The sequence below is a fragment of the Aulostomus chinensis genome, chromosome 5, assembly GCF_037954235.1.
Source record: "Aulostomus chinensis isolate RoL2024-O1b breed Wild chromosome 5, RoL_Achi_v1.0, whole genome shotgun sequence".
NCBI classification, from domain to species: domain Eukaryota; kingdom Metazoa; phylum Chordata; class Actinopteri; order Syngnathiformes; family Aulostomidae; genus Aulostomus; species Aulostomus chinensis.
Genome location: NC_141324.1, coordinates 23,527,145 through 23,548,568, shown reverse-complemented (window position 1 = coordinate 23,548,568; position 21,424 = coordinate 23,527,145). Strand labels below are relative to the sequence as shown.

Genomic DNA, 21,424 nt, shown 5'->3' with positions numbered 1-21,424 from the left:
GGTGCTATTTACTGTAATACACTACGAGCCATGCTGTGCCCGACTGCCTGAGGTGAGTACCAGCTCACCGTCGTTAAATTACGACAAGCATAAATAAGCAATGAGCTATGAATGGAGGGACAGAAAAAAATCTATTCAAATGTGAAGATAAGGTCAGGATGTTCACAAAAAAAAAAAGAAAAGAAATTAAAACAAAAGTTCTCGACATCATAAGCGGCCCAATACTTTTGTGAGATTGAGAATGTGTCAAAGCGAAGAACTACAGAGTAGAAAATTAAGTCTTTAATTAAAAGCTGTTCCTTAAGTCAATACAGACATTTAATTATTTTCAGGCCCCTTCCAGAGGTAACTGATTAATGGGCCTAGTTAATATTCTGGCTAAACTAACAGAACATCTGAGCTGCGGGAGATGTAACAACAGTTTTCAGCAGAGAATATTGCTTACAGCATCATAAAACTGTAATGAGATGTGCCATTAAATAATACAGCAAAATGAAGTCTTAACTTGCCCAGGGGGACTCTTAAATTGAATACTCGGAGGTTTGGACTAGAGTCAAAATACAAGCACTTCACGGCACAGTTACAGTACACATTTAAATATGACTAAAAAAATGAAACCTTACCTGAGACTGTATTACTTTTTAATGACATATTTAACCCCGGTAGAACCTGCAGCAAGGAAATCTGCTCACAGCCTCACATAGGAGTAATTAGCCGAAGGAAACTGGGAAATTTTTTTTTTTTTACCATGACAAATTTAATATGTTCCTATAATCATTTTGATAGTGCAATTAATTACAATTTGGTACAATAAAATTTTTGACCTTCTGAAATATTGTTTTTCACATATCAGCTCTCTGTTCCTTCAAAACGTGAGTGATAGGTCAATAGTAGAGTGGCAGATACAAATCAGGGACAATGGAATAAAATGCTGGGTTTTACCAAATTCAATACATTGTCCTAAAATGTATAAAGTTTACATTAATATAAATATATGAAAAGTAATCCCAAAGCATTCATCAGACATATAGTTAAAGTGGAAGAGGATATAAAAAAAATGGTGCGGATTAGTTTTGTGTGCCAGTGCTATGAGGCTGACAGCCTGGAGCACCGTGGTAACGTACCTTCCCTCTCCTCCCATTGCCTCCATCCTGGTCCTCCCACTGCCAGTCCACTCCTCTCACCACCCGGCCACCAGTGAAGATCCCTCTGGCTGTGATCTTCTTCGACTTGCGGCGTGACTCCAGAAGCACTCTGCTCAGGCGGAAGAACACAAGCGTTTTTTTCATTTACAGCTCAGCTTTAATCACTCAAGTGACACAGTCAGACGTTTACAGGGGCGCTCTTTACATGGAGCAAATCTAATATAGCTTCAGCTCTGCCCCAAGACACAAACCTTTTTAAGATTAATAAGATTTAAATAGATTCCAGATGCTGTGGAATCACTTGTGTAAATTACATTCGGCAAACTGGAAAATCGTTTGCCCAGAACAGCGGCATCTAATTTGCTGCCATGTATCAGCCATGTACTCCCTGGCAATCCTTATTATGTGTGTTGAAGCACAGCACCAGAATATATAAGACAAGGAACACACGTATGAATTGTGACCAAGCTTTTTCTACATCTAATGGTCAACATTTTCCCTTTCCCTACTGCCTTTAACAACCCCATCTTAGCTGTTCTTTTGCAGTGTAAGTCTGTGTCAGGTGTTAAGTCGTAACATTACGAATGACAGTAATTACTGTAATCGCCCTGCACTTCCATCTCACTGTCAAATTCCTTCCCCTTTCATCTACACCCAACAATCATGGCCCTGCAAATGCACAGCTAGTGGTTAAGTAGTCAAATGCACATTCTTGACATTCAGAATCAACAATGATGCCGTGAACTGCAGTCCAACAAGTCTAGCAAAAATGAAAAAGGCAGGTAACGTATCAAGCTAATCCTCAAACAGCACGCCGATGGTAGGCACAGCATATGGACATTGTGGGTCTAACCAATGCAAACGTGGTCTCTAACCACGCCCTCTTCAGCAGTTAGTCAAAGAACCTAATGTGGTGTAACAAAACACCCCACGGTGCTGGTGGAGTGGCGTGAGCTGGGGAGACCTTCAGCACCCATTGTGTATTATGCAAGGGCCGTCTTTGGGGAATGAAGCCATACTCCATTGAAAAGGCTGGCAGCTGTTGGGCCATGTGTTCCTCAACTGAACTACGGCTGTTTGGTTCAAATGGACTTGAACTAGACAAAGTATCAGCACCGTACTGACTTGTGCAACACCATCAATCATGTAAGCTGAGGAATTTTACAGGGGTGCACACAATTGAAACTTCAAATTATGTCAGTTTTCTTGTTATTCCAACAACACATGAACTTCTTTTATCTTTATGTGTGTGTGTGTGTGTGTGTGTGTGTTTGCGGATGGATGAAAAAGGTAATACCTAGGCAATTTGACTTAAACTTGTCTGCACAAGAATTAATACCCAACAATGATTCCACTTCACGCACACTCACCACACCTGAGAGGATTTTCCATTGGAAATTTGTTGGGACAAAGCAGTGAGAGGTAGGGTTGTTTTTTTTTTGTTTTTTTTGACCTTAAAAGTTAAGGAATAACTGAAAAACAAAATGAGTTGCCACATGTTAAGTACTAGCAGAGAAACATCTATTGAGTTTAAGTACAAACATGCCCTGAATGGAGGGTACTAGAACGATGGATGTAATTATTCATGCATGTTTCACAGTTTGTCATGTGGGTTGGATTCCATTGTGCACAAAATCCATGTTCTCGGTACTACTGATGGGAAATGTCCTCTTTAAATTACGTTTAATAAGAGGACATTTAGGTAAGCACTGATTTGATAGAAAAGTGGGGTTAAACATCAACATTAGCGCACACCTGTGATTAAAAAGAGTAAAACAGTATCAGTATTTGACCGTACTAATGTTGTGCTTTCAAATGATCCTCAGGTGGTTATTCCACACTTTGATGAGCCTTTTCTTCTTGTCGGGACACTACATTACACAGTAATATAAGTGAAACATTTCCAAATGATATCTTCTTATTCTAATAACATTTCAAAGTCAGCTGAAAAACAGGCTCTCTGATACCTGATACCTCGTATGTGATTATCCTGCAGGCTGCTGACAGCACACACACAGAAAATAATTTTAAAAACCTGTCAAACAGATATATGGGGAACACTGGTGTGACATGATTTTTTTTAAATGGTCCGATTGAGTCTTAAAACAAGCCTGAGTTGTTGCCTGGCAACTGAGAGCAGGGAACACAGACATAGAATCTGTCTGCCTTAGAGGCAGGGTGCACCAAAGACTTCTCAAATGTCACACAAGGAGATTACCTGACTGCCTTGTTTCTCTTCATCATATGTGGGTCTAAGGTCAACCACAGTTCTGGTAAATGCTGATAGGTTAACTAACCTCTCACTGCCAGGGGTGGTGATCCTGTAGAAGCGATGTCTCAGGTGATGCTTGTCTCCATGGTAACACGTTGTACAGAGGTCATAATTGGTGCACTCAGCACATTTCCAGCGAATACCAATGATGGGCTGTTGACGGCAGGTGTCACACATGGTTCCGTCATGCTTGATGCCTGAGAGGAGAGTGTGTTTTCAAAGTTTTGACAAGGGGGAGTTGATATTGATAGCATCAAAACAACACACATTACCATTAGTAGCATGTGAAGATCTATGCAAATCAACAGACTCAGGTCTAAGGATTTTATAGTAAACATCTCAGCTACCGCTTCATCAACAACCTGAAAAACTCTCATACTTTTTAAGTCATTCATGATATTAAACTATGAAAATACAAGAAAACAAAGCGTCTGATAAATTCCTCATCAGGTGAGTACATGGGATGACAAATGTTGTGATACTTGAGTTGAAGTTGCCAATAGCAAAGCAGTTCTTTAATATTCCCGTATTTTGTGACAGTAGCAGTCCTTTTAAATAACTGTTTACACATCAGATCTAATGCCTTTAGGGGACAGATGTTTCCAACGGTACAATACGCACACAATCTCTGGAGAAGAGAGATACACCACTATATGATTGAAGCTAAATAGGCAGAAAGACCTTGTAAATGATGCAACTTATTTGCACGTCTTGCTCACAGTCTGGAGCATTTAAGTTGGAACGGGGGTTTCTGGCAATTTATTTCTCATCCCGAGATAGACAAGACAAGATCACGTCTGCACAAATCGAATTAACAAGAATAATTAACAACGACCAAGCTTCGGTAACAACCTCTACTTGTCAGATTTAAAGAGGTAACGCCAACTACCATGACACGGATCTTTAATTAATTTGTAGTGCGTTAACTTCACTCCAACTACAGAAGCCCCGTGAAAGAAAGAAAGAACCCACCCGAAAGCCCTGCAAGACACTGTTAGGCACCACAAACAAATCAAAACATGTTGAAATGAACTTTACCTGTGGGAGCACTGTCCAATATCCTCACGTCGTAAGCTCCAGAGCAACGGTAGTTAGCAGCCGTCCCATTATCCCAGACCACAACCACCTCCTCCGGACTTTCAAAACTCCTGACGGTGCCGACATGTCCCTCACCACCATCCTGCTTCCCCCACTTCCAGTCGGGTCCACGGACAACTCTCGCTCCGACTCCTTCCATCATTGCACGATTATTCCTGCCGGTGGTCATTTGCGAAAAGGATTTCGCAAAGCCACAGCAAACCTTGCAAGTTGGCAAGCTACGAGTCTATGCTAGCTAGCTAGCTAGTGGACAGTTTCCAAGCAAGTCCTGGCAGGAAAGAGGCTCCACAACAGTCCAAAAGCTAGCCTGCTAGCAAAGGAGGCTTGACCCTGTTTTAAAAAAGAAAAAAATTAATAAACGAACTGCACGCAAATAAAGCTACCTCATCAGCTTTGTCTATGAGAGTTATTAACTATCCTAAAAGCTCATTAAGTAGTCGCATTACTAGCTTAGTCAGTACTCAGCAGGCTCCCTCTCCTCCACTCCACACACAAGAATGCTACCTCTTAAACTTAGCCGCTAGCTAACGCAACGCTAGCAAGATAAACCTCTCCTTGCTAGCAAGAGGCAAATGCAAGTTCCACCTTTGGGATGGTGGTGTTCCTTATTATAAAACGCGCGTAAGATCCATCCGTGGTGTTCTCTTTGTAAGCCTGAGATGATTCCCTGGAGTCAACTCAGAACAAACCCGTCGCCATTATTGTCAATCATCGTTCAGACCTCAGACGAGCAACAACTAGCTACGGAGGTGAACGACAAAGCCCGAAGACGCGAGGCTTGGAAAACAAGTCTGCCAGCGGTGCGCCTGCGCATCTGCATGGTGCTGACCTCTGCCTGCTCAAAATTGCCTGTACATTATAGACATTTCCAATAAAATGGCCTTCAACATATACAAATAATGCAGAGCAACAATTTTACTCACAACACACGCTTTTGAAACTATGTCCATGAGAAATTAAAATTTTGACTGTCAAACAGACAAGTATATGATAGAGATTTTAAAAAAGGCTTACTGTATACTCCCTACATATATTATGCATTTATGAATAGGCCAATTGCATTTACAGTATTGCAGCATGTGCCAATCCCCCAGCATTTATTAATTCAATATTGATTCATGATAATGCATTTATAATTTTTTTCCATGGAATATGTAATCATCATATTACGCAATTGTTGTGAGAAGTTTTGTTGTCACTCATAAGCTGATTCTGAAATGTTTTCAGTTCCAGTGGCACATCCAGACCCGCATATATTTACAGACAGCTTCAATAAGACAACAAAAGTATTCCTCATTAATGTTGTAACAAAGCATTCATAAATAAGAATGTGATGGACGGCGATATTATAGCATGAGGATCATGTAGGCTCATCTTCTTTTTATTTACTTTCTTGTCCTTTTAATTTATTTTTGCAACCAGCATTGACAGCGATTGTGTACTGCAAAATTTCACAATCAAAGTTAGCTACATATGAATGTTTCTTCAGGTCAAACTAGGCTTGCATGGCTCTGTGAGCGATAGGCACAACCACATAAAATGCACAATGTGAAACTGACTGAAAAAAAAAATCAAGACCAATCATGATGCAACTCAGGCTGTTACTACAAGTCAGGGCTCCAAGACGAGGTAATAATGCAGGTGTTGCCTTGGCGCACACAGTATAAACAATGCATTTTCAGCTAATTAAATTAACTCAAACTAATTGCCATGTGGAGAACCTTTTGGAGCCCTGTGGGTTGGAATCCTTCAGGGATTCAAAGGGCCTTTGCCTGCTTGGAAATCAAGTTGTTGACATGCCAAACAGTAAATCCACATTTTCAGCAGCATTTAGTGTGTGTTTGCAAGTAATTTAGTAGCCTATTTCACCCATTTTTCTTTTCATTCACCGCCTGCCTGAAATTATTAGGTTCTGCATTTATTTCGAGGTTCATTTAACAAGGACATTACACATTATCATTACTGTAAATGTGGCAGAGTTAGTCAAGAGGCTATTTTTCATCTGGACTGATGTTACAAAGTCAACCTTAAAACAACAGACTGTAGAAGTATTAAGAGTAAAATGGCAATTATCAAATACATTGCGGTAATAAGCATGTAGGACTATAAAACTGAAAAAAAAAACAAGAAAAAAGAACAACATGCATACGCATGCCAAATACTTAAAATCACTCACAGGGTTTGTCCGGAGTTGCAGCCTGCAAAAAAAAAAAGCCCTTTACAAGGATCATAATGCTCAGATTTGACTGAAACCGGTTGAGACACGTGTGGAGTATTTCAACAGTCAATTCAGAAGCCGTAGTTTGTGGTGCTGTTGAACTGCACTGCCATCTACTTGGAGCTGCTCCCAATATTTTCCTACCGTAATTTAAATAGACAGGATAGATAAAATATTACATACGCCGACAACCTAATAAAGAGCAGCAGCACTACAAACTAGAGCCTGTTTGAGGTAAATGTTTTTGCTCCTCGAGGTAGATTTAGTTTGAGGTTGGCTCATCTATGGAAAGACATCACGGAAGACACAAATAAAAAAAAAAAAATCTGACAAGAGGAGGAAGATAAAATGTTAAAGTGCTTCAGTGTTGATCAAAATGTTAACAATAACAAAAACTTAATTCAAATCAATTTGTACTAAGAATTTCTCGCTGTCCCCATATACCCCTGACATAAAGTTAGTGGGGGGTCAGACATCATCAATGGTGTTAATGAAAACTATATTTATCAGAAGTTGCCAGATGGAGGTGTGAGCTTCTCACCCCAGGATGAGGACAAAGTGCTGCAGTCACAGCAGTTTTTTTCACGTCATGTGCCATAATTATACTTCATTTTCATTACAAACACTAATTTATTTGTACGCTTTACACAGGAAGTGAATCCAATGTCTGTCACTAAGACGAGTCGAGCGGGGTTGGTCTATCCGGCTTCAACTTTTGTTGTTGTTGTTGTTTTTAAAGAGCGCAATACACACGTAGTACCATTTTGCTGTTTCTTACTGATCAGAGAAAAAAAAATTACAACAGTACAAACCAATAATAACAATAAACTATACAACCAAACCCTTCAAATAAAAGTGATCCAGAAGGTATTGAATGAAAAGATCATATATTAAGGCACAAAGAATGTGTAAACTTTTCGCACTTTATCAACCGCTCGTTCAGCAGTGCGATGGAAGCTGGAACAAAGCCGTTTTTATGTTGCTTGGTTTTACAACTTGGGACCTGAAAGTTACAATCCCTCATGAAGGGAGGATTTATTACAGGGCTGCTGTATGATACCCAACACTGGCAGTGGGTTTCATGTTTTTAGTTAATCGGTGTATAAAATCAGCGTTAAGAGTGCGGCAATAATGCACGATGTAGGTACAGACAGCAGGGGGCGCCAGATGCACCCTTCTCTATGGATAGCTGGTCAAAGAGCGCCACCTCTCGCTCGCTCATTTATATCTCCCTCCTACATCAGGTCCCCTTGACTGTCTCCTTCACAGTTGGATCGCAGGCAGACACAGCTGATCCTCACCGGAGCTGGCCGCTGTCCTTGCTGCTGCTGCTGCCGCTGCTGCTGCACGGGGTGAAACCGGGACATTGCAATGATCTCGCTGGACTTGAATTTCAACATTTTGACAAGGGATCTGTCACATTATCTGGAGAATCAAGTGAAAGTTGGGCTGTTCGGTTCGGGAGTAGGATTGTCTCTGGTGCTGGGCTTCAGCGCAGCGTACACCTGCTACTATTTGATCTCAGTAGCGAAGGTAACACCACATCCGACGGGGGGATTTGAGGATATTTGCTCGTGTTATATCTTCATTGTGCAGCTTCTCACTGTTGAGCATCATCACCTACATGCGGGTGATGATAACCGGCCGGCACGTTTGCAGATGGACGTTCTGATTAGGTGCCATCTGTCGACCGGTGGGCTAACATGACACGCCTGCACATGTGTGTGATGGAGCTCAGGCATCCCGACACATGTTAGAATCGTCATATATACCTGACATGAATACTGTCTGTACCCACATGCGGTACTGTTTAATGTACATTCATTCAGTCCGTATCCAGACAGTTAACTTCCAGTTAATACAGATGTCTGCATTAAGTCAGGCTAACGTTGATAGACACTCCACAGTGCGCCCCTGCTGGTGGAGATGCGTCACTACGCTTCGAAAGTTATGCAAAACAGCAACATGTGGATTGTTGAATTCATCAGTTTAGTATTCTGATTCCTAAATTCGTTTATTTTTTTCTTTATTAAAAAAAACTAGCCCCAAACGTGCTGTATTTCGACCTTCTGCAAATAGTTAATTTCATTTAAGTATTTTTAAAAGTAAGCATTCCTTCCATAAAATAAAAAGAACCACATGATACATTTTTGTTAAGTGATAATGGGATATAATAAAGGAGGCAAAGCATATGTTTTGTGCAAAGTGGCCAAAACACATTTTTTTGTAAAGGTATTACACATTAAGAGCACATTAAAAACAGATTTAATTTACTATACCTGTTTTTTTTGTTTGACATTTTAATTTATTAACATGCAAATTAGGCCTCTTATCATAATGAATGAAAAATTCGTTTTTTCCTCATCTAAAGCAGTTGCAGTATAAATTTCATTCCTCCAATTTCGCCTTCGCCCTGTCCTTCACATTATATTGAATTTATTTAAGTTTAAAAAGAAATCTTGAGGTCTAAAAATCATTGAATATACATTACCCTTACGTTGAAAGGTCAGTAACTCAAGAAAAGCTGGAGGCCCCTGAAAAAGCGCCTCTTTGCCAAGTCAAGCTCAGCAAAACCAAATGTTAAAATATTTTTTTTTTTTTTTGCTATTTTAAAACAGATCTACTTCAGATTTGATAGTTTCCTCCTTTGTCTGTATTACACACCTCCACCATGTTTGGTGTAAAGCCGTCTCCTAGTTTTGGCCAAATCCTGTTGACAGACAGGCAGCTCCTCTGTGGAGGTAATAAACAGTACAAAACCAATCCGTTCCTCACATGTTGCCCCGGGAGCCATTTTGGCTCCTGGCACTTTTATGCTGTGGTCCAAATTAAAGCCACAAGCGCCTATGAGTGGGTCCCTGCACGTTGGAGTGTGTGTGGCTGTTTTGTAGACAGACAGGGAGGCGAAAACTGATGACATTCAGGTTATGCATGAACAAGCAGACAAATTTGAGCATTCTGATGCAAATATCATTTCCTGCGTCCATTAGGTGGCGTTAGAGAATTCATGGGATAATGTATGTTGCTGTACATCAGCACCATGACACAGCGACATGCATTGGGCTGAAATGTTTCAGTAATGGCTCTGATATGATATCACATGAATCTTTTTAAACCTCATTTTTGCCTGTTTTGCAGAAGCCGCAGCTCATCTCAGGGGGTAAGAAGTTCTACCAGTTTCTGAGGGAGCAATGCCCGGTGGTGTCAGAGACCTACTACCCCACCTTTTGGTGCTGGGAGAGCCGCATCCAGACTCTGCTGAGACCCTTCGTTACAGCCAAACCTGGAGTCGTCTACAGGAAGTAAGTACGCGCCATGACTGACATAAGTGGTCCAAGAGTTTTGGGTTATATAACACAGATATAAAATATGCCATTTTAAAGCTGTTAAATGCACAAGAAGATTTTTTTTTCCATGCCAACTTTGCAAAGCTTAAGCAAGAACCTTGCACCAGAATAAGCTTGGTGACTGAGAAACTGCCTTTGCTCATTTCACGCTTCTTCTTACCTCACGCTTTCACAACTGGAAACAAACCCGTGTCTTGTTCTTTACTGACTGAAAAGCTCAGAGGAGAAAGAGATCGTTTGTGCCAGGATGCTGACTTACCTAATCTCAGATAAAGTACATTCTGCGGAAGATTAATTGGCGGCGCATTCCTTGCCCCCTGCATAGATAAAGCAGATTAAAATTCATTAAAACGGGCTTAATTTTCATGATTAATCATTCATTACATATTTATTAATTTCACTGTCTCCTTCACTTTATTTTATTCCAGCTTCATGTGTATTCTATTTGGTGATGTGCATTCTGTATTGGATTGTTGTAGTGAAAATATGGATTTCATTTGATGTATTTTTGATTCTTTTCCCTTTAACCAGCATTATATCTTTGTTCAAAGAAGTAATATTTATTGTATCACGACACAATTTGCGATCCACACCTGTACTAGTAGGACAGTAGCAGAAAGGCATTGTGCATCATTAATATTAGTAATTAGTTTGTTCTGTATTGGGTCATTTGAGGATTTTCAATTTAAATATAGATATTTGATCAGAAGGTTTTGATCTGAATCACTGAACTGTTTTTTTTTTTAGATCCATTATTGGGATGACATTTGCACTGCCTCCAGTTTTGACAGTCTGCTATCAGTTTATTTATTTATTTTTCCAAAGATATATTTGTGTAATTCCCACAGGGACTTTATCCATCTTAGTAGCAGCTATCAAACAGTGACATTTGCCCCACCCCCTAATGAAGTTACCAAGGTTTGATCCAAGGACGAACACAGAGAAAACCATCCTATTTGTCGTAAGCTGTCCGAGTGAAATTCCACTCAACCAGAGGATTACCACCAGGACTCCTCCTACTTTGTATTCTGGTCACTCTGGATTGGCTGTTCCTGATGGGTTTTTTTTGTTGTTGTTTTTTTTTTAAAGGCCTCAGGTGCATATTTCATGGCGGTTCTGTAATTTCATGCTGGAGTCTTTACCTCTGCCTGGCTAACTGATGTGTGCGTGTCTGTGTGTGGGCAGTGCAGGTTTTAAAAGGCACTAGCACTGCGACTGAATGACCTCTTCTGCCAGGCGAGGGTTGTATAGCACTGAAATTGATAGACCATTAGAATCCACTGGTGCAATGCCGTCCTCGTTTTCTTAACTTGCTGCGTGTTGCAAAGCACTCTGACAAGATGATCACAGGGGAAATGAGGCCGCTGTCAGTGAGTGTTCGCATATCCAATTCCCCTGGCGACAGAGCGAGGGATGGATAGAGTGAAGTAATCACTTCACCTGGAAATTACCACAAATTGTAAATTATGCATTTTAACCAAAAGTATAGTTAACAATGTTTTATTACCATTTCTTGGAAGGATTTCAAAGCGGATGTGCACATATATATCCAAGTATGTTATTTCCAGGTATTTTAAGAGCTGATCTGAGTCTTAGTGTTAATGCTTGCATGTGTTTAACGGGATCAACAGAAAGAGTCAGGCAAAAGATGATGGTCATAAAGATCCTCATTGCTGAGTTGCATGCCCCTCCTCTCTCTGCAGCGAGCTTATTAAGGCAGCAGATGGAGGACAGATCTCTTTGGATTGGTTTGATAATGACGACAGCCTCGCTCATCCCGACCCTGCCACCAGACCCACAGTCCTTCTTCTCCCCGGTCTGACCGGCACCAGCCGAGAATCCTACATCCTGCACATGGTCCAACAGAGCCGGGATCTGGGCTATAGGTGGGTGGTCCTGGCTGGATACCCTGGCTGAGGTCTGGTGGTGTGAATCACAAAACTCGATGCTTCATGTTCAGATTTGTTATTTGGGCCCAGATATTTTGTCTAACGACAGTCGGAGAACTCACATACCAGTGTTTGAGAAATAAAACCCAGCAACCACTTTTATTTATGTCCTTGAATGATGGGAACTTGAGGTTATTTCAGGTGAAGTGCACAAATGAATTGGCCAGCTAAGCTCTGTGTCAAGAGCTGTTTTTGTAAATAGCCAAACCTCGCACAAGCTTGAAGAGTTGCAGAGAGAGGCATTTTTACCCCCTTTCTCCCTCTCCAATAGACCCTTTTTTTGTGTTCGCTGCACTCATCCTTTCACCCAGATTCAGGAAGGCATGGGAAGAGAGCCGGCAAACTCAGCATCTTCCACCCCTCACCCCTGTCTGTGTAGCTTAATGAATTACAGCTTATCCCGATGCAAGCTTTGCAGCTCAACCCAGACCAGCTTCTGGGTCTAATGCTGCAGTATGTGTCGAGGCAACCCCCCGGATCCTCCCTCTCCCCGTCTTCTTGCCCCACACCCCACCCTGCTGCTGAGCTGCACCGACAGACATAGCAGGTACCGTAGGACACCGACAGATAACGGACAACTGGTGAGAGATGTGCAGTGAAGATGCCTTTGCGCCACAGTGCAAACAGAATGCTCTTCACACAGCCAAGCCTCTCTGCACATCTCATCTCATCCCAGCTCTGTTTTGTTTTTTAAAGCAAGGATTATTTGGATGAAGGAATTTGGGCCGCAGTACGCTGTAATGACATAAAATACGTTGTACCATGTTGATGTAACCTTGAATTTAGCGCCACAGCTGTTGATTATTCAGTTATTCTCTCAATTCAATGTTTTGTCTGTACATCATAAACTTGTGAAACATGCTCATCACAGCTTTCCCAAAGGTAGTCCTAAACCTAAAGAATATAAATTTTAGAGCCAGACCAACATTGCCTATCATATATATTAGTACTGGCATATACAGTATGACGTTTTTGAAAAGAATTTTTTTGTCTTTGCAGCACACAAATTCCTGGACAATAAAGTTTAATTTAACTCAGTTTCATATATTAGTCATAACTTTGGAGGATTACTGCAAAAGGAATATTAGCCAATGTATCAATTTTACTATTTTTCACTCCCTAATATTGGTACCAGAACAAGCACCAAAAATCCAGTACCAGTTAAATTCTGGTTGATACAAAATGTGAAGAGACATGACTGGTTATTGCAATGATTTACATCTTTTTCAAACTGCGAACACTCCTCACTCCATTATATATTTTCGCCACAAGTGTTTGATAAGTGAAGGATAGTGCCTTCTGAGTTGTGCTTAATGGACGAGAGAGGAGGGGGGCTGATTACCTACTCTGTGGAGTCCATTAATTGATCATGATGGACACCTTAAAGGGCATTATCCTGCTTGTACCATGGTCACTTGCCAAAGATGAAAATAAGAGGACCATTAATTTATATTTTCATAAATTTGGAATTCAAATTTAGAGTTTCTCACAAGTCATAACTCTGTCTCAATTGTTAATACCCCACTAAGCTTCATCACCATCTCTCTCAAGGTTCTTAAGCAATGATGGAAAACTTGGCAACGGATGATAACTCTAGTACACTCACCCCTTAGAGCCATCTGGCTTAGCTTCTAGCAGGAAAGCTAAGGTTATGCTGGCAAGATTAAAAATGGATAAAAAAAAATGTGTACAGTTGAGGAACATAGAGCGGTATACTAGACAGTGTGATTAACCACACAATTATCTAGCGTACCAGGGATGCCAATGACCCCAAATCAATACCAGTGTTGTTGTTGTTGTTTTTTTGTTTTGTTTTTTAAGTCACAGTCCATGTGTACTTACCACCACAATGGCATGTGAGACAAGCACTTCCCATCGAATATTTTTTCGGTCAAAAAGACGTTTAATATACCCCTTTCACACTGAAAAAAAGAGTGTCAAAGCGGGTTTTTGTACCCGCGTTTGCTTGGCATTAGGGCGCATTCAAGCTTCCAGCAAACGTGGGTCTGAGCTCCCACTCTGAGAGCTGCGTGCATGTGTTTTTCTCTCGTACGTCATCGCGCTGAAAACGTCATCATTACGCAAAAAAGTGCGCCGGAGCACTGCGACGTAAACAAACGACAGCATGGACGTCGTCAGCTAAAATCGGTCTACCACTGGTCTAAAAATAGGTTTGCCATTAGATGGCAACCCTACGTATGGAGTCATAAACTTTCTAAAAGATTGTATTTACGTCAGTAAGTGGCCACCACTAAACACAGCTATTTCGCCGTCGAAAATGGCCGTTCACGTAGCCTCAGTACACCATTCACGACATTAAACTTAGCATTTATTCATTTGTGTAGCACTTTTCATGTAACACAAAGTGCTTCACATTAAAAAGAAAGATAAAACAAATGAAAAGAAGCTAAGCCCCTAAACCTCCCCTACTTTTCTTCCAAATCATTACCAAAAAAGAAAACAACTAACGCCATGCAGCATTCGATGGCAACTTGATTGCTAGCTTGCTAGCGATTAAATGAATTAATTTAATCACTTTCAATCTTTTAACCGAACTCTGTTAACAAACATTGCAGGAGAGAACAACATTTCAATAATGTACCCTTGAGCACTCACCTATGAGCATCTCTTCCCGCTAACAGTTTAGTGAGTTGAAGTCAACGTTTGCTTCGAAAAAAACATCCGTCCATCCACTTTTTGCCGCTTATCCTGTTAAAAGGTTGCGGGGGGCGGGAACCTATCCCAGCAGTTTGCGGTCAAGGGGCGGGGTTCAACCTGGACAGGTCGCCAGTCCATCACAGGGCCAACACATACAGACAGACAACCATTCACACTCACAGCCACACCTACGGTCAGTTTAGAGTATCAATCAGCCTCGTCGTCATTTGAATATCTTTGGACTGTGGGAGGAAGCTGGAGTACCTGGAAAAACCCACGCAGCCACTGCACCACCGTGCCGCCACTTCTCGCAAGTAATTTTTTAATTCAAAGGGAAGAAATTATTCGCATCACTGCTCAATAAACTTAATTGCAAACTGCCTTTATTTAGCTGTCAAGTTTGAGTATTCACCCAGACTATGGTATGACTACAATTCAGGGATCATTGTGGGAAAAAAAGTCAAATATATATTCCTGCCAATATGTAGATATCGTAATTTCAATAATCCATGCTATCCAAAAAAACATTCCTGTTTTGGCCCAAGCCTATTACATTTGTATGCAAACCAGAGAAAAATCACATTTCTGAAGCTTGCACCGGGAAATGGAGGTGTTTTTGCAAAAATAGTAAATTTTCAATTGTTCAAATTACTGTTTCAGTTAAACTTGCATTGTAATAGAATCAGCTTATCAGCTTTGATACAAGTGTACATTATGTTTCTCATGTATTTCAGATGTGTGGTGTTCAACAACCGAGGAGTTTCTGGTGAAACACTACTGGTAAGAGTGTCACACTTTTCAGCGCATCAGTCCATCATTCGTCGTGTCCGTGTTCAAAAATGCAGACCAATGGTGTTAACAATAGTATGACTGCTCTCAGTTAGAGTTGTCCTGGTTATGTCTGTCGCACACGTGTCACAGGGTTCAACAGAAAATGCTGTTGCCCAGCCAGGATTAAGTTGTAGGCAGATACTGCATTTAATGGCGGTGCACAGAAATATGATCTGGCTGAGCACGTGCTGTTCTGACACCTGGCTTAATCTGCCCTCTTACACTTGGGTATATTTAGCCAACAAAATGGCTCCGATAGCACATAACATGCCCTCTATGTCTAATGTCTGACCTCTCTGTCTGTATGTTTGTGCTTTGGAACAGAGGCACATTCTTTATGGACAACTGTATCACCCAGATCCAGTCATACCATCACAAAGCACAAATGGTGTTTCATTACAGGGAAGGATTGGCCACAATCATTCTAATGTTCCCCGATGAAGGGCTAAATCTGTGTCCTGCTGTTGTCTTTCTTGTACTCTGTACCCTTATCTCGGGTGCCAGTATAAAAATTAACTGAAGTTCAGTTTAAACATTTTTTTTCTAGGTCGCTTCCAAGATAGTTGGCTCAGATGAACTCAGTTTAAAGGACGTTGAGCCCTGTAACCTTGGCGCCCCATCAGTTTCCTGCCTCATTTCAGTTGGGGATTGTGTTATATTCTATGCAAATGATTTGTACACTCCTGTGAGTGTTTTCTCTATGGTCAGTTAGTGTGAACATTGTGCATTGTTTAAATAGGCCAGCGCTTTGGAATGACCCACTGTGTGAAGGATGCCCCTCACTGTCCTCAGTGCCACTGGCCTAATTTACAGCCTGTACAGAGCCTGCTTCATTACACTGAACTGTTGAGCAGCCTGAGTTTACTACAACTGTTAATCTTCATACATTTGAAAATGATAAGCTATTTCATTTGATTATCAAGTCCATCATTTCTGCAGGCTCATTGGAACCACAAGAAAAGGAGAAAAAATACATTTTGCCTGAGTTTCTTCTTGATGTTTGTTTGTTTTGAATGAAAAAGTGACTAAGACACGTGAAAAGCTCGCAAATTCACGAGTTTGGTATTTCTGGACAGATTTTTCATCCAAGGTGTTGTTCCTTATATTATTCAGCCTGGACATGGAGGTAAACTGCAATCTGACTGGTTTGCAGAGGCTTTTGACTGTGTGGCAGTAATGCCAACTTTTGGCCGATTACTGATCATGCTGTAATGGCTATCACTGGCTGATTACATTGGCTGGCCGATTAATCGGTCGGGCCCTACATAAAAGTGTTTTTTTGTGTATAGTTTATATGAAAAAAATGCAAATATGTATTCACCTTTAGTATTTACAATTGTTGGAGAGATAAAAGAACAAATACATGTCATCCTGTCCCATCTAGACACCACGGACTTACTGTGCTGCCAACACGGAGGACCTGGAGACTGTTATCGAGCACATCCAGAGGACCAATGACGCTGCCCCTATCATGGCTGCAGGAGTATCCATGGGCGGGTAATGAGCACATAAGCACATCCCAGAATGTGGCAAAGCTGTAAAAAAAAAAACACACAAAAAAAAACCCGATACCCGGAAATCACCTGACATAACAAAATCCTACGTTAGGAAACAGCACAGAGGTCGCTTGTGTTAGATAATCTAGCTGGTTTGTGACATCAGGCTTTTGCCAAAAGTTGTCAGATGGACCAGGCATAAAATCTTCCAGCCATCTGAACATTCTCACTGTGTCGCATGCAATTTCCCATTTCCCATAGTTTCAATAAGAAAATGCAAATAACTTATATGAGGCTTTTCTTTTTTAAATAAAGGGAAAAGCTGTCTAAAAAAAATAAGCTGTCAGAAATGAAACATCCTCTCTTTTCATCCATGTGCAGGATGATGCTGGCCAATTATTTGGGACGCAAAGGTCGGGAAACCTGTCTGAGAGGGGTTGTGGTCTTCTCAGCAGGCTGGGATGTATTTGAATGCACTGCTTCACTGGAAAAACCCCTGGACCGTTTCCTTTTCAACTCCTACCTCACCAGCTGCCTACAAGCCTCTGTGCACAGGTCAGCTGGGGCCACAGTGGGATTAACACAGCCACACACTCACTGCTACTGCTAGCGGCTTAGCATTTTGGAAGGTTGGATAACTGAGTTTAATGTACTTATTATATTTTACGTGCTGAGGGTGGTTTGCTTTCTTGATATTCATGATTGTTAGGTATCCAAGTGAGGCCACACTACATATTTTGTAGTCCTACTTTAAAACTTAATTTTGATTATGTCATTGCGACCCCCTTGGATTCAGGTCATGCCATCTAACAGCAGTGGGTTTTATTTTTCTTCTCCCTCTGCAGGCACAGACCAGTGCTTGAAAAGTGTTACGACATCGATCATGTCATGAAGGTAGGGACTATGTCAGTGACACTTAGTCGTAAATGCTAATCTAATTAAACGCAGCAGCCAATCCATCTCTCCACCCCCCCACAGGCGAGGACCATTCGGGAGTTTGACGAGAGGTTTACCTCCATAATGTTTGGTTATCCCACCAATGACGACTATTACCGTGATGCCAGTCCTGTCCACAGGCTGAAATCTGTGCAGGTGCCAATGCTGTGTCTGAATGCTGCTGATGACGTCTTTTCCCCGTCTCATGGTAAGGCTGCCAAACACAATTTCCTGTACAAACTTACCTCATTTTTTAAACTTTCAAAACACAAAAATGCTGTTAAAGTTCCTATAGTTCCTCTCTGAGAGGATATTTGAATAGCCGGTCTAGGCTCAATTTCAAGTTCTTGCTGTTATTTACAGTATCTATTGGACACCTGCTGGGTTTACATGCTGCTCCTACTGCCCACTGTTGCAGCACTCTAATTCAACCGCTTTCTGAAATGCTCCGTTTTTGCTCTTGTCTCCTGAAGCCTCCCATCGTCATTAAAACCCAGTCTGCGCTCGTGATCAGCCCACACAAGCCTGAACAAGAGCAAGAGCAACCAGCGACACAACTACAATGACTTCTATAATGATAATTATAAATATACCCTTTTAAAAATGGTTCGGATTTAAGCAAATGGCGTGTACACGTCATAGACTACTGCCCCCTACTGGTATGGAGAGTTATTTCCTCTCTGGGTAGCTACACAAGTTGTAAAATACGCTAACACCAGCCACAACATGTTAACCCACAAAACAAACCCTTAAAACACCATAGCAATGGACTCATCCATCCTTGAGCTTCAAGTATGCACTCTTTAAGAACAGTCTGAGGAAAATGTCTAAAATATGAGGACGTGAATGTTTTTTTCTGTTTGTTTTTGCAGCCATTCCAGTGGAGGCTGTGAAGCAGAATCCCAACCTGGCGCTGCTCATTACCTGTCATGGCGGCCATATTGGTTTTCTGGAGGGCCTGTGGCCTAGACAGAGTACTTACATGGACCGAGTCTTCAAGCAGTTCGCTAAGGCGGTCATCGAGCAAGGCGGACGACTACAAGACCTCTCCTGAGAGGAAAAGTGTTGGTTGCTGGTTTTACTTTCTTGTGTCCTTTTGTCTTTCTTTCCTTTCTGTTTTTCTGTCATTTTTGTCAATTATCTTTCCTGACTGCATTCCATCCATCATTCCTCACACTATTTATTCCATTCCTGCTTTTTTCCCCAATTTCCTCCCTGCAGTCCATCCCTTCTTACTGCATTCCATCTATCCTTTATGCCCTCCCTCGCTACCTAATCTTACTCCGCCTTTTTCCTTCCTTTCATTGACTTTCTTTTATCTTTTCCCTCCATCCTTCCGTCCCATTCTCCCTCCTGCCACAAGCAAAAAGAAAAAGTTTCTCATTCAAAGGGGACATTTTATTGAATGCATCGTTTGTGTTGCATTCAACGTCAGTTTATTTATTCCTCCATGAAATGATCAAGTGATTGTTTGTACTCTGTGGTATGCTTCTTGAAAAACAAGCATAGCTGTTCATGACAATGTAGAAATAAATTCTGAATCTGTGCCCATGTTGCATATAGCTAGCAAAAAAAAAAAAATTCCCTCGTGCAGTTATATTTCTTTTGAAGTTCAACCAAGTACTGTCACTAAAAATGCAATCATCTTTGTTCATCGCTCTTCTTTATCACTCACATTAGTAGGATTTTAGCCCTCAGGGATTTTCTTTGTTTTCCTGTGGAGTTTGTTATTTCAATAATTATTTGTATTTTTTTTTTCTCACCATACAAAAGAAAAGTTTGACATTTTTTGGGACCCTTTCCCTTCTTACCAAGAGATTGTCAACAGAATCATTTTTGTTAAATTTGAAGCTCTAGTCAGGAAATTGCAAACTTAGTTTATTTAGCTTAGCTTAGCTTAGCTTAATTTAGCAGTGAAGAGTTGCCTACATTGGCGACCTGTCCGAGGTGAACCCCGCCTCACACCCGAAGACTTCTGGGATAGGCTCCACCCCCGCAACCCTTAACAGGGTAAGCGGTAGAAAATGGATGGATAGATGGAGTGGTCTCTCATCGGGTGTAACTCCACTTTAGACTGCAATTTGTTGTTTTTACTTCCTTTAATTATTTATTCATTTATAAATTGTGTTAAGTGAGGTTTACAGGGGTTTTTATCATCTGAACCTAGCCAAGAATTTACTTGAATTAAATATACTCACTGAATAATGCTTATTTCAATGTAATGTGTTTCATCTGGAAAATCACATATCATTTCTGTGAGCTGAAAATCCTTCAATATATGAAATTAAATGATCTCATCTTCAAATCTAGCAAGTGCAACGTAGCCTTGATGAATGAATCTAAGTTCCATTCTGCATTCATACTTCAGGAAGCAATTAGAGGCTTTGATAGTCTGGAAAATGTTGGTTTGGGCTCCTTAAAAATGCCTTGAAAGATGACTCTCTAAAGGCTGTAAGAACCCTGCGCTAAGCTAAACTAAATGTCTCCTGGCCATAGTTTCACATTTAGCAAGTAGGCACAAAGTGTGTCTCCCAAAATGTCAAACTGTTCATGAGAATGTTATTTGCCACTTGACTTAGAGTTGGATTCGTTCTTACAGTATTCTGCATGCACTTTTATTATTATTATTATTATTATTATTATTTTTTAACACATTCTACCTTATGCACACCAAATAGTTGTAGAAATGTATAATATTGAAAATAATTCATAATGACAAGGAATGTGGAATTGCACTATTTTAGTTGATACTACCATGCCTCTAATTCCTTAATGCAGAGCACTTCATTTCATTTGAAATATTAAAGTATATTCCAAAGGCTGAACAGAGCAGTAAATGAATTTGATGAGGTGTTCTTACGTGAAAATGTTGGTTGTTATTTCTGTATGTATGTAAAAGGCTGCTAGATACATTGATGTGATTTGCTCACGGGAGGACAGAGAGTGTACATATGGGCAGATTGAAGTGTCGCTTCACAAGACGCACAGTATCGTCAATTGAACCTGTCTTTTTTGTTTTGTTTCGCCAACAATGATCAAGGGGCTGGCCACCACGTATGAGTTGGCATCGATGAAACAAGCAGATCTGACTGTCTGCCAGGCTTTCAGTTACGCACTGCATGAGGGATTTTGACTTCCTGTTCCTGTGGAATTTTGGTGTCTTGTTTGTTCTGCCAAGTGTCCATTGAGTAGCATGTGTCTCATCCACGTCATCATATCATGAACCTTACGACTAACGTCACACAATCTGTAGCACAAAGGACATGTTTGTGTTTTTTCATGGGATGCTGCATTTCATTTTGTACACAACATGAAAAGAAAATGGAAGAAACATTCTGTTTTAACCTGTGCAGCAATAAGATTTTAAATGAAAAGATGCTCTATGGTATAGTACTAATATATGCATATAATCAATATGAGTATAATATGCTGTATTTAATAAATTATTAAACTGAGTGTAGGTCCATTTGTCTG

The 21,424-nt window shown here is 40.8% G+C and overlaps 2 protein-coding genes and 1 long non-coding RNA gene across 7 annotated transcripts in view; 1 reads left to right on the top strand and 2 right to left on the bottom strand.

Moving 5' to 3' along the window:
• Nucleotides 1-5,283, bottom strand: part of mib1 (MIB E3 ubiquitin protein ligase 1) — a 49,168-nt gene extending 43,885 nt beyond the window's left edge. For all 5 annotated transcript variants that reach the window (XM_086204015.1, XM_086204016.1, XM_086204017.1 and 2 more), the window contains exons 1-4: nt 5,101-5,283; nt 4,456-4,845; nt 3,443-3,614; nt 1,125-1,254 (exon numbers count right to left, since the gene is read on the bottom strand). In XM_086204015.1, coding sequence (XP_086060141.1) covers nt 1,125-1,254; nt 3,443-3,614; nt 4,456-4,684 — 531 coding nt within the window. In that variant the 5' untranslated portion in view covers nt 4,685-4,845; nt 5,101-5,283. The remainder of the gene's footprint in view (nt 1-1,124; nt 1,255-3,442; nt 3,615-4,455; nt 4,846-5,100) is intronic.
• An 853-nt stretch (nt 5,284-6,136) lies between these two features.
• On the bottom strand, nt 6,137-14,800 carry LOC147261798 (uncharacterized). The gene is made up of 3 exons (XR_015115866.1): nt 14,646-14,800; nt 10,340-10,397; nt 6,137-8,076 (listed from the first exon to the last, which is right to left on the bottom strand). It is a non-coding gene; the product is annotated as an uncharacterized LOC147261798 (long non-coding RNA).
• abhd3 (abhydrolase domain containing 3, phospholipase) lies at nt 7,982-21,409 on the top strand. The gene is made up of 9 exons (XM_086204020.1): nt 7,982-8,266; nt 9,872-10,035; nt 11,784-11,966; nt 15,422-15,467; nt 16,903-17,015; nt 17,396-17,569; nt 17,860-17,908; nt 17,993-18,158; nt 18,823-21,409. Exons 1-9 carry the CDS (start codon nt 8,105-8,107, stop codon nt 19,002-19,004), a joined length of 1,239 nt encoding a protein of 412 aa, XP_086060146.1. The 5' UTR covers nt 7,982-8,104; the 3' UTR covers nt 19,005-21,409.
• The last annotated feature ends 15 nt before the right edge of the window (nt 21,410-21,424 follow it).

Bases quoted from the DNA above. Each gene is read 5' to 3' on its own strand.
- abhd3 (XM_086204020.1), top strand. From the start codon at position 8,105: ATGATCTCGCTGGACTTGAATTTCAACATTTTGACAAGGGATCTGTCA. The intron at 17,570-17,859 runs GTCAGCTGGGGC...CTCCCTCTGCAG, and splicing joins CTACAAGCCTCTGTGCACAG to GCACAGACCAGTGCTTGAAA. The intron at 17,909-17,992 runs GTAGGGACTATG...ACCCCCCCACAG, and splicing joins ACATCGATCATGTCATGAAG to GCGAGGACCATTCGGGAGTT.